We start from the raw sequence: 12534 nt of genomic DNA, 5'->3' as shown, positions 1-12534 counted from the left end.
GATAACAGGAACGGATCTAGCTGAACACTTTGAGCAGGACGCACTGCACTAACTCTAAATAGTCTAGCTGCCTGACTGTGGTACTAATAGGTTCAAAAGAACACCAGCAATTTTCTTCAGGTAGCTTTATATACTGTAACAAGACAAGCCTGCCTGTCAGTAAGAAGATAACAGTAACGGATCTAGCTGAACACTGTGAGCAGGACGCACTGCACTAACTGTAAATAGTCTAGCTGCCTGACTGTGGTACTAATAGGATCAAAAGAACACCAGTAATTTTCTTCAGGTAGCTGTAAATACTGTAACAAGACAAGCCTGCCTGTCAGTAGGAAGATAACAGTAACGGATCTAGCTAAACTGAATACAGTGTATATATATATATATGCAACACCTGGGATGCATATATATACACAATACACTGTAAGTGCAGCTAACTGACTGACTGTCCTGCCTAATCTAGCTAACTCAAATGAAATGACACTGTCTCTCTCTCTCTCTATCTCTCAGCACACCGGAACACACTGCACAGGGCTGCCGTGCAGGCGGCCTTATATAGTGTGGGGCGTGTACTAAATCCCCTGAGCCATAATTGGCCAAAGCCTCCTTGGCTTTGGCCAATTACGGCTCTCGGTTCAGGCGGCGCTGTGATTGGCCAAGCATGCGGGTCATAGTGCATGCTTGGCCAATCATTAGCCAGCAATGCACTGCGATGCCGCAGTGAATAATGGGCCGTGACGCGCCACACGAATTTGGCGCGAACGGCCCATATCGTTCGCAATTCAGCGAACGACCGAACAGCCGATGTTCGAGTCGAACATGGGTTCGACTCGAACACGAAGCTCATCCCTATCCAGGAGGGCCAGGAAATTGTAACCTCCCAGGTTCTGGAAACGCGTTGCACAAACCTTTCTGCAAGGCCTCCCGAAGATATTTCATCCTCTGCTCCCTCTGTGACGGCAAGATAAGGTCCGCAACCTTACTCTTGTATTGTGGATCAAGGAGGGTTGCCAGCCAGTAATCATCCCTCCCCTTAAAACCACAAATACGAGGATCCTTCTTTGGATTTGCAGGATTTGCAGGTTCAGGGAGGCCATGCAGCGTAGGTTTGCTGAGGCATTCGGTCCAGAGTCCTCTGGGTCACTAAGGACAACATGATCCACAGTCACCTCCTCCCAGCCACGTACAAGTTCATGGGTTTCTTCGGACTGTAAATGATCCCTTGAAGACTGCTGCGGAAATGCACACAGATTTTCCTGGCCTGCCTTAGGATATAATGTAAGCCCGGGTACCTGCCCAAGAACCGCTGCACCACTAAGTTAAGAACGTGACCCAAACAGGGCACATGGGTCAGTTGTCCCTGTCGGAGGGCGGAGAGGAGGTTGGTGCCATTGTCACAAACCACCAAACCTGGCTTAAGCAGGCGTGGCGTCAACCACCTCTGAACCTGCCCCTGCAGAGCTGAGTCAGCAGTAATATGCACCTTACCATTGACCGCCCTGTCCAGCGAGGCCAAGACATTACCTTCCACATGCCGGTAGAGAGCTGGAATTGCCTTCCATGAGAAAAAGTGGCATTTGGGAACCTGCCACTGAGGAACCGCACATTCCACAAACTCACGGAAGGGGGCAGGGTCTACCAACTGAATAGGCAGCAGTTGAAGTGCTAGCAATTTAGCCAAGCTAGCATTCAACCGCTGGGCATGTGGATGGCTAGGAGCAAACTTCTTTTGGCAGTGCAGCAGCTGGGGCAGGGAAATTTGCCTGGTACAATCTGATGTCGGTGTACCGATAGCAGATTGCTCGCAAGTACTTGGCTGTGACACACCTAATTCTACACCTTCATTCCTCTCAGTGCAGGTTTCAGTGAGTGAAAGTATAGTGGGGTTGGAGATCCCAGCTGATGAGGAGCAAGGAGAAGTCCGCTTTGTTCTTTGGTGTGGGTCTTTTAGGTATGCTTGCCAACAAACTGCATGCCAGGTCGACATATGTTTGGTCAAGCATGTGGTGCCCAAGTGGGCGATGTTTTGGACACGCAAGATACGCTTGAGACATATGTTGCAAATAGCAGCGGTGGGATCTGATGCACTCGTCTCAAAAAGGCCCACACCAAAGAACTTTTGGAATAACGCGCAGAGACAGCAGCGCCCTGCACATGCGGAGCTCTGCGGTGTGATGAAGTCTGTGTGCTGCCCTTAAGCTGGCCCCTGGAGGGCATCCTGCCTCATTGGAGATGTGCCTCCTCCTCCTCCTCTCTCCTATCAGCCACCCACGTGGAGTCAGTGACCTCATCATCCCCTCCCTCCTCATCACTGGAGCAAAGCTGGCAGTATGCTGCAGCTGGTGGAACATAACTGCCAGATTGCTGTCCTTCTTGGGCACACCCTCTCTCTGGGCTCATGTTATTGCCTTCCTCTAGCTGGGTACCATCATCGGAGCCTTCATAACGCTGGGCATCCTCCTGGAGCATGTACCCAACACTGTGGTCAAACAGTTCGGGGAACTCCTAAGGAGGACATGGTGGGGCTAGGGAAGGAGTGACTGATGCCATTGAGCCGAGGGAAGAGGCCTCGTTGGCAGCTGCTTTGACAGACAAAGTACCCAGAGCCTGGGTGAGAGAGGATGGGGAGGATGAGGACGGCTTGGTCATCCACTCTACCAAGTCTTCCGCATGTTGCGGCTCAACACGGCCAGCTGCCGAAAAAAAGGACAAGCATGTCTTACGGCCACATGCTGATGAGGATGCACTATTTCCACGACCAGCACTGTTGCCTCTAGACACAGACCCTGCTTGCCCTCTTTTATTGGCTTGTGATTGTCTGCCTCTCCTTGTTGGCCTTCCAGACATACTAATGGCCTGCAGTGAGATGTAGCTGCACAAAGCTGGGATGTTTATATATAATTATACTGCAGCTAGAGAGAATCAACTGCCTGCCTGTTGTATTATTAGTATGAGAACACCAGCAATTGTCTTCAGGTAGCTTTAGGTGCACACTGTGCAGAGGACACAATACACTAACTGTAAATACTGCAGCTGCCTGCCTGTGGTATTAGGATCCGAACAACAGCAATTGTCTTCAGGTAGCTTTAGGTGCACACTGTGCAGAGGACACAGTACACTAACTGTAAATACTGCAGCTGCCTGCCTGTGGTACTAATAGGATCAGAAGAACACCACCAATTTTCTTCAGGTAGCTTTAGGTGCACACTGTGCAGAGGACACAGTACAATAACTATAAATACTGTAGCTGCCTGCCTGTGGTACTAATAGGATCTGAAGAACACCAGCAATTTTCTTCAGGTAGCTTTAAGTGCACACCGTGCAGAGGACACAGTACACTAACTGTAAATACTGCAGCTGCCTGCCTGTGGTATTAATGGGATCAGAAGAACACCACCAATTTTCATCAGGTAGCTTTAGGTGCACACTGTGCAGAGGACACAGTACACTAAATGTAAATACTGTAACTGCCTGCCTGTGGTACTAATAGGATCAGAAGAACACCAGCAATTTTGTTCAGGTAGCTTTAGGTGCATAGGTGCACACTGTGCAAAGGACACAGTACACTAACTGCCTGCCTGTCAGTAGGAAGAGAATAACAGGAACGGATCTAGCTAAACTGAATACAGTGTGTATATATATATATATATATATATATATATATATATATATATATATAGACACACAACACCTAGGATGCATATATATACACAATACACTGTAAGTGCAGCTAACTCACTCGCCTGCCTACTCTATCTAACTTAATCAAATTACACTGTCTCTCTGTCTATCTCTCTCTGCCGCAACACAGTACACAAGGCCGCCACGCAGGCGGCCTTATATAGTGTGGGGCGTGTACTAAACCCCCTGAGCCATAATTGGCCAAAGCCACCCTGGCTGTGGCCAATTATGGCTCTCTGTACAGACGAGGCTGTGATTGGCCAAGCATGCGGGACATAGTGCATGCTTGGCCAATCATCAGCCAGCAATGCACTGCAATGCCGCAGTGAATTATGATGCGCCACTCGAATTTGGTGCAAACGGCCCATAACGTTCGCAATTCAACGAATGTTCGAACAGGCGATGCTCGCGTCGAGCATGGGTTAAACTCGAAGCTCATCCCTAGTTATGAGGAAAGGTTACGAGCACTGAACTTATTCTCTCTGGAGAAGAGACGGTTGAGAGGGGATATGATTTCAATATACAAATACCGTACTGGTGACCCCACAATAGGGATAAAACTTTTTTGTGGAAGAGAGTTTAAAAAGACTCATGGCCAATTATTAAAATTAGAAGAAAAAAGGTTTAACCTTAAACTACGTAGAGGGTTCTTTACTGTAAGAGTGGCAAGGATGTGGAATTCCCTTCCACAGGTGGTGGTCTCAGCGGGGTGCATCGATAGTAGTAAAAAAACTATTAGATAAGCACCTGAATGAACCTCAACATACAGGGATATACAATGTAATACTGACATATAATCACACACATAGGTTGGACTTGATGGACTTGTGTCTTTTTTCAAATTGCGGCAGACAAATCGGACACTAAGTGACACTTTTTGGGGACCAGTTACACCAATACAGTGATCAGTGCTAAAAAAGATGCACTGTCACTGTACTAATAACACTGGCTGGGAAGAGGTTAACATCAGGGGCGATCAAAGCGTTAAATGTGTCCCTAGGGAGTGCTTTCTAACTGTGTGGGGGTGGGGCTTGTATTGTGGGAATACCGAGATCCGTATTCCTGCTTAGCAGAAACACAGGATCTCTGTATTCCCTTGTCACAGAATGGCGATCTGCCTTGTTTACATAGGCAGACCGCCGCTCTGCCTCTGTCTGGAACAATCTGCGGGTCCTGGTGGAAATTGCGTCCCCGATGGTTGGCTCTCGCTGTGTCCAATGACAGTGGGATCTGGTCCCCGATGGCGCGCGTGCATGCTGCAACCCCGGGAAGAGGCAATCCTGTACAGGTACGTAAATTTGTCAGTAGGAGCTGCCACCCCACAATATATGTATGTAGGGCGGTCAGCAAGTGGTTAAAGGAGAAGTACAGCCAAAGCTTGTTCTGTGACCCATTTTCAGCAGATAGTGGGCTGAAACCTGCTGTCGGCTGATGTCACAGAGCCAGTCCAGGCTCGGGTAAGACCACGACCATATAGTTGGGATCCTCCCACATGCTTGGACCAGCTGAGAGGCTGAGGCAGCTGCTCCCGCCCCCTCCACAGCCCAGCACTCCGGTGAGTGCGGGGGGGCAGAGCAGAGAGCTGGTGACTGACAGCTCTCTGCTCAGGAAACCCTGAGAACCAACCGGTGTTTGGTTTTCAGTGTTAGAGCAGGTGGGGGACAGATGCAGCATCGTATTAATGCTGCATCTACCTCGGGAAGTATGAATCTGCAAAAAAAACAAAAACTCTCTTTTAATGCATACAATGCAATAAGGTAGAAAACCTTGAGCCTTTAGAACCACTTTAATTATTTTTTTTGAGACTCACTAACTCAGCTTTTATTGTAAATAACAACTCCCCCCCCCCCCCAAAAAAAAAAAAAAAAAAAAAAAAAAACAGCAGCACTTAAAGTGGATGTAAACCCACATTCTTTATCATACTGTAGAGTATAAGATTTGCTATCATTTGAGCCCAGTCTTGCCGCACAGAGTTAATCCATCTCTGAGCAATCCTCTTTTATTGTTCAGTGAGACAATTCTTGACAAACTGAGAAACACTTTGTCAAATACTCCCCCTTGCTGTGAGTGACAGGTGATTTACATCTCGTGCATTAGCCTAAGACATGCAGTATTTTTTAATTCCCTTCCCCACTCCTTTCTTCAGCAGCTCTGCAAGGATTGGCTGTTCCACACCTCACCATTATTTGGCATTCTGAAGTCATGTGGTTACTTTCCTGTCTTTTCACTGGATGTTAGAGATCATAGCAGAAGTTCAGCAGAAGTTCAGTGTTAGAAATACACAGGAGAAAATGCATATTGACAAGGGGAGTGTAGAGGTGGGCGGGGAGTCTACTGACATCACGACTCCACCCACCGAGCTCCAGACAACAGACCCACCCACAGAATCTTCAGTTTTTCGGGTCTCATAACAGACAGAGGGGAGACATTTGACAGGTAAAGATACATGCAGGAGGCATGTATATCCTTATAGATAACCCCTATGGCAGTAGTTTAGGAAGGATGACATTGGGTTTACATCCACTTTAACCACTTCCCTACCCGCCCATAGTCATATGACGTCCTGGGATGGGATCTCCCATCCTGGGTGGACGTCATATGACGTCCTGGGATTCCCGGCCGCCTAGGGGGCACGCGCGCGCCGCCGGGAGCACGCGCGCGCGCCCGCCGCATTCCTCGGGACCCGGTGCGTGTGCCCGGCGGCCGCGATGTCCGCCGGGCACCCGCGATTGCCCGTTAACCGGGTCGGCATGTGGATCTGTGTGTGTAAACACACAGATCCACAGCCTGTCAGCTCTGAGGAGAGCGATCTGTGTTCCCAGAACGGAGGAACACTGATCAGTCTCCTCCCCTTGAGCGTCCCCTCCCCCTTCAGTTAGTAATCACTCCCTAGGAAACATATTAACCCCTCCCCGCCCCCTAGTGGTTAACCCCTTCACTGCCTGTCACATTTACACAGTAATCAATGCAATTGTATAGCATTGATCGCTGTATAAATGTGAACGGTGCCAAAAATGTGTCAAAAGTGTCCGATGTGTCCGCCATAATGTCGCAGTCACGAAAAAAAATCGCGATCGCCGCTAAAAAAATAAATAAAATTTTTTTTTTTAAAAATGCCATAAATCTATCCCCTATTTTGTAGACGCTATAACTTTTGCGCAAACCAATCACTATACTCTTATTGCGATTTTTTTTTACCAAAAATATGTAGAAGAATACGTATCGGCCGAAACTGAGGAAAAAATTTGTTTTTTTTTAAAAAAAAATTGGGATATTTATTATAGCAAAAAGTAAAAAATATTGTGTTTTTTTCAAAATTGTCGCTCTTCTTTTGTTTATAGCGCAAAAAATAAAAACCGCAGAGGCGATCAAATACCACCAAAAGAAAGCTCTATTTGTGGTGAAAAAAGGACGTCAATTTTTTTTGGGTACAACGTCGCACGACCGCGCAATTGACGTTCAAAGTGCGACAGCGCTGAAAACTAAAATTTGGCCTGGGAAGGAAGGGGGTGAAATTGCCCTGTATTGAACCGGTTAATGTAGAAGGCAGCTTCACCCTGATTTTTAATAACATAGCCTAATATGTTATTGTTAATGTAACTAATGATTTTTAAATCATCCCTAATATTCTTTATCCATCCTTCAAAGGAAGAACAACAAACGACCTAGTGGATGGGGTAAACAATCTCTGTATTTGCGGACAATACTAAGCTAACCGGGGCAATAACTTCTCTGCAGGATGTGGAAACCTTGCAAGAAGATCTGAACAAATGAATGGGGTGGGCAACTACATGTCAAATGAGGTTCATTGTAGAAAAATGCGGAAGGGAGTTTAACAAGACTCGTGGCCACTCATTAAAATTAGAAGAAAAGAGGTTTAACCTTAAACTATGTAGAGTCTACGTAGTTTAAGGTTAAACCTCTATTCTTCTAATTTCAAACTATGTAGAGCAGGGGTCTCAAACTGGCGACCTTCCAGCTGTTGCAAAACTACAATTCCCATGAGGCATTGCAAGGCTGACAGTTACAAGCATGACTCCCACAGGCAGAGGCATGATGGGACTTGTAGTTTCGCAACAGCTGGAGGGCCACCAGTTTGAGACCCCTGACATAGAGGGTTCTTTACTGTAAGAGCGGCAAGGATGTGTAATTCCCTTCCACAGGCGGTGGTCTCAGTAGGGGGCATCGATAGTTTCAAAAAACTATTAGATAAGCACCCGAATGACCACAACATACAGGGATATACAATGTAATACTGACATATAATCACACACATGGGTTGTACTTGATGGACTTGTGTCTTTTTTCAACCTCACCTACTATGTAACATTTGATATGTTTTCCAAAGCCGAATGTGTACTGAGATATGAAAGACTACCTACCATGTCTTCATAGTAGACACCAGTGGTGGCTGGTGCTCAAAATTCTGGGGCTTGGCTTCGATTGCACTAACCCCCCCCCGGTGCTCAATCGAGTGATTGGGAAGGCGGTGATCTATGGCTTTACCTTATGCGGGGAGGTACAGGGAGGAGGTTGTGGAGGGAAGAAGAGCCGAGCTGGGGCCATTGCTTCTCCTCCCCGCCAAACAGGAAATGAGTCCTGAGACCCGATTGGCCGGGAGCCTTAAGACTTCCTGGCCAATCGGGTCTCAGAACTAGGGATGAGCTTCGAGTTCGAGTCGAACTCATGTTCGACTCGAACATTGGCTGTTCGCAAGTTCTATGAACAGCGAACAATTTGGGGTGTTTGCGGCAAATTCGAATGCCGCAGAACACCCTTTAAAAGTCTATGGGAGAAATCAAAAGTGCTAATTTTAAAGGCTTATATGCAAGTTATTGTCATAAAAAGTGTTTGGGGACCCGGGTCCTGCCCCAGGGGACATGGATCAATGCAAAAAAAAGTTTTAACAATGGCCGTTTTTTCAGGAGCAGTGATTTTAACAATGCTTAAAGTCAAACAATTAAAGTGTAATATCCCTTTAAATTTTGTACCTGGGGGGTGTCTATAGTATGCCTGTAAAGGGGCACATGTTTCCCATGTTTAGAACAGTCTGACAGCAAAATTACATTTCGAAGGAAAAATTCCATTTAAAACTACCCGCGGCTATTGCATTGCCGACAATACACATTGAAGTTCATTGGTAAAAACGGCATGGGAATTCAACACAGGGAAACCCCGAACCAAAATTAAAAAAAAAAAAATGACGTGGGAGTCCCCCTAAATTCCATACCAGGCCCTTCAGGTCTGGTATGGATTTTAAGGGGAACCCCGCGCCAAAAAAAAATGACGTGGGGTTCCCCCTAAATTCCATGCCAGACCCTTCAGGTCTGGTATGGATTTTAAGGGGAACCCCGCGCCAAAAAAAAAAAAAAACGGCGTTGGGTCCCCCCAAATATCCATACCAGACCCTTATCTGAGCACGCAACCTGGCAGGCCGCAGGAAAAGAGGGGGGGACGACAGTGCACCCCCCCTCCTGAACCGTAGCCCCCCAAAACACCTTGTCCCCATGTTGATGAGGACAAGGGCCTCATCCCCACAACCTTGGCCGGTGGTTGTGGGGGTCTGCGGGCGGGGGAATCGGAATCTGGAAGCCCCCTTTAACAAGGGAACCCCCAGATCCCGCCCCCCCATGTGAAATGGTAAGGGGGTACTTACCCCTACCATTTCACTAAAAAACTGTCAAAAATGTTAAAAATGACAAGAGACAGTTTTTGACAATTCCTTTATTTAAATGCTTCTTCTTTCTTCTATCTTCCTTCATCTTTTTCTGGTTCTTCTGGCTCTTCTGGTTCTTCCTCCGGCGTTCTCGTCCAGAAAATGAAGAAGAGAAGAGAAGAAGGAAGAAGAGAAGAGGATGAAGAAGAAGATGAAGAGAAGAGCAGGAGCCTCCCCCCATGCCATGGGTGCGGAGCGGCCCGAGGAGAAGAAGATAGAAGACGCCGCGGAGGAGATGCTGGACGAGAACGCCGGAGGAAGAACCAGAAGAGCCAGAAGAACCAGAAGAAGAAGAAGATGAAGGAAGATAGAAGAAAGAAGAAGCATTTAAATAAAGGAATTGTCAAAAACTGTCTCTTGTCATTTTTAACATTTTTGACAGTTTTTTAGTGAAATGGTAGGGGTAAGTACCCCCTTACCATTTCACACAGGGGGGGGCCGGGATCTGGGGGTCCCCTTGTTAAAGGGGGCTTCCAGATTCCAATAAGCCCCCCGCCCGCAGACCCCCACAACCACCGGCCAGGGTTGTGGGGATGAGGCCCTTGTCCTCATCAACATGGGGACAAGGTGTTTTGGGGGGCTACCCCAAAGCACCCTCCCAACGTTGAGGGCATGTGGCCTGGTACAGTTCAGGAGGGGGGGTGACACTCTCCTCCCCCTCTCTTTTCCTGTGGCCTGCCAGGTTGCGTGCTCGGATAAGGGTCTGGTATGGATTTTTGGGGGGACCCCACGCCGTTTTTTTTTTTTTTTTGGTGCGGGGTTCCCCTTAAAATCCATACCAGACCTGAAGGGTCTGGTATGGAATTTAGGGGGAACCCTGCGTCATTTTTTTTTAAATTTTGGCTGGGGTTCCCCTTAATATCCATACCAGACCTGAAGGGCCTGGTATGGAATTTAGGGGGACTCCCCCTTCATTTTTTTTTTTTTAATTTTGGTTCGGGGTTTCCCTGTGTTTAATTTCCATGCCGTTTTTATCAATGAACTTCTATGTGTATTGTCGGCAATGCAATAGCCGCGGGTAGTTTTTACTTGAATTTTTCCCTCGAAATGTCATTTTACTGTCAGACTGTTCTAAACACGGGAAACATGCGCCCCTTTACAGGCATACTATAGACACCCCCCAGGTACGAAATTTAAAGGGATATTACACTTTTATTGTTTGACTTTAAGCATTATTAAAATCACTGCTCCTGAAAAAACGTCTGTTTTTAAAACTTTTTTTTGCATTGATCCATGTCCCCTGGGGCAGGACCCGGGTCCCCAAACACTTTTTATGACAATAACTTGCATATAAGCCTTTAAAATTAGCACTTTTGATTATTCATGTTCGTGTCCCATAGACTTTAATGGTGTTCGCGTGTTCGAGCAAACTTTTTTCCTGTTCGCATGTTCTGGTGCGAACCGAACAGGGGGGTGTTCGGCTCAACCCTACTCAGAACCTGTTCCTTGATTGGCCAGGAGGAAAAGCAGGAAGACATTAACGAATAGTGATTCGCTAATGTCACACAAGTGGGTGGGATCGGGGGGCACCCCAAGCCCACCCTTTTTGAAAACAATTAGAGTCCCCAGTCCTAATCACGTGCTTCTGAAAAAAAAAATAAAAACATCGAAATCCATGTGTCCGGCACCCTGCATGAAGATTAGGGGCCGGGTGAATGGATTGGGGGGCGGCGCCCCTGCGCCCCTAATGAGAGGGCCGCCACTGGTAGACACATTTCAATTTTGCAGACTACTGTATATGTTCCTATAGAGATACTGATTGAAAGATTTGACCATTGAAGACTTCTTCTGTAGTGTACAATATAATGCCTGATGGTATATGTGTGTGTCTTGATTGTCAATGTATTCACAGGAATATGACTTATACATGAAGCAGGCCCAAGAAGCACAAGCCAAGATGTTCAAAGAACAGATTGCCAACTTAGAGAGAAGGTTACAAGAAAAGAACAACTCTCCCTTTGACTGGATATCAGATCTCGTAAAATGGGCAACAAAAATATTTCGCTTCTAACAATACATGTTAAGGGGAACAGCTTCAAGTCCTACTCCTGACAATATTTTTTCTTTGTTTTCATTTTGGAAGGTGGGTGGGGGGAGTAGTTGTAGGAATAGTTAAAAGTTCTGTGAAGTTTTTATCTCAGTCTGTGACCCCCAACGGGGAAATTTTCATTGACTTCCTGCCTTGGAGACACAAATACAAGAAATAAGAGGTGGAGGTGTCACCGGGGTAGAAAGTCACAGAGAGAAATAAAAATATAGAACCATCCAGCAGTATACAAAAAAAAGTGTTTTTGTCTTTTTTCTGTGTCCTAATTAGTGGCATTTCCATCACTTCCTGACTCTACAAGGTGTAAACTTACCAACAGGAACACAGATGACAATAAAAACTTGGTGGAGGCTCTAACCCCCAATGACCCCCTCAAAAGTAAAAATCCTTGAAATGTGAGTCATTGTTTAAATACCTTTTTTCCAAATATATGAGTTTAGGACAAGGTGGCAAGCATAGGTGTGCACCACAAAGCTCAAACACAGAGCAAAAGAGGCAGTGGCTAGGGGTGTGCAAATTTCTCAGCCGTGATGCTATGCTTTGCAACCATGGCAGAAATTACCACAAGTCTTTAATTTTTTTAAATTATTATTATTATTTTTTTACATTTTTTTTCTCTACATTTTTTTAACTTCCTTTTTGGGGGGATTTGGTGAAATATCAAGGTTCTAGACAGACCCCTAATGTCCTACATTCAGGGCCGTCTTTAAGGCAGGGCAAAAGGGGAAGCTGCCCTGGGCCCTGTCATTGTTGTGGAGCCTAAAGCAGCTGCCTCATACTATCCCAGTTTAAATTCCCTTGAAGCTTTAGTCCCTTGCTGTGTCCCGATATCTCAGTGTGAAGTGCTGCTAATGCTGCCCAGCTCTGCCCTATTGTTGTGTACAGATGACTCACCTGTAGACCCTATGTTTACATATAAATTACCGGCATTCATATGTAAATAGCGTCGGCTGGCGGCATTGATATGTATTTCATGCCCCCCTCAGATCATATCCACAGTAATCTCTAGCAACCAATCAACAAGCAGAAATCATGTGCTGTAACCTCTAGAAACTAATCAGTGAGCTGTAATGTGTGCTGTAACCTCTAGCAA

General features: G+C 46.3%; 1 protein-coding gene across 1 annotated transcript in view; it reads left to right on the top strand.

Annotated features, from left to right (window-relative positions):
• Window positions 1-11656, top strand: part of LOC141148315 (guanylate-binding protein 1-like) — a 136509-nt gene extending 124853 nt beyond the window's left edge. The window contains exon 11 of the mRNA XM_073635635.1: window positions 11247-11656. Coding sequence (XP_073491736.1) covers window positions 11247-11405 — 159 coding nt within the window. The 3' untranslated portion in view covers window positions 11406-11656. The remainder of the gene's footprint in view (window positions 1-11246) is intronic.
• The last annotated feature ends 878 nt before the right edge of the window (window positions 11657-12534 follow it).

Source organism: Aquarana catesbeiana, linkage group LG06 (assembly GCF_042186555.1).
Source record: "Aquarana catesbeiana isolate 2022-GZ linkage group LG06, ASM4218655v1, whole genome shotgun sequence".
Lineage (NCBI taxonomy): Eukaryota > Metazoa > Chordata > Amphibia > Anura > Ranidae > Aquarana > Aquarana catesbeiana.
Note: the sequence above shows the minus strand (reverse complement) of the source record. Positions and strands in the feature narration are given on the sequence as shown.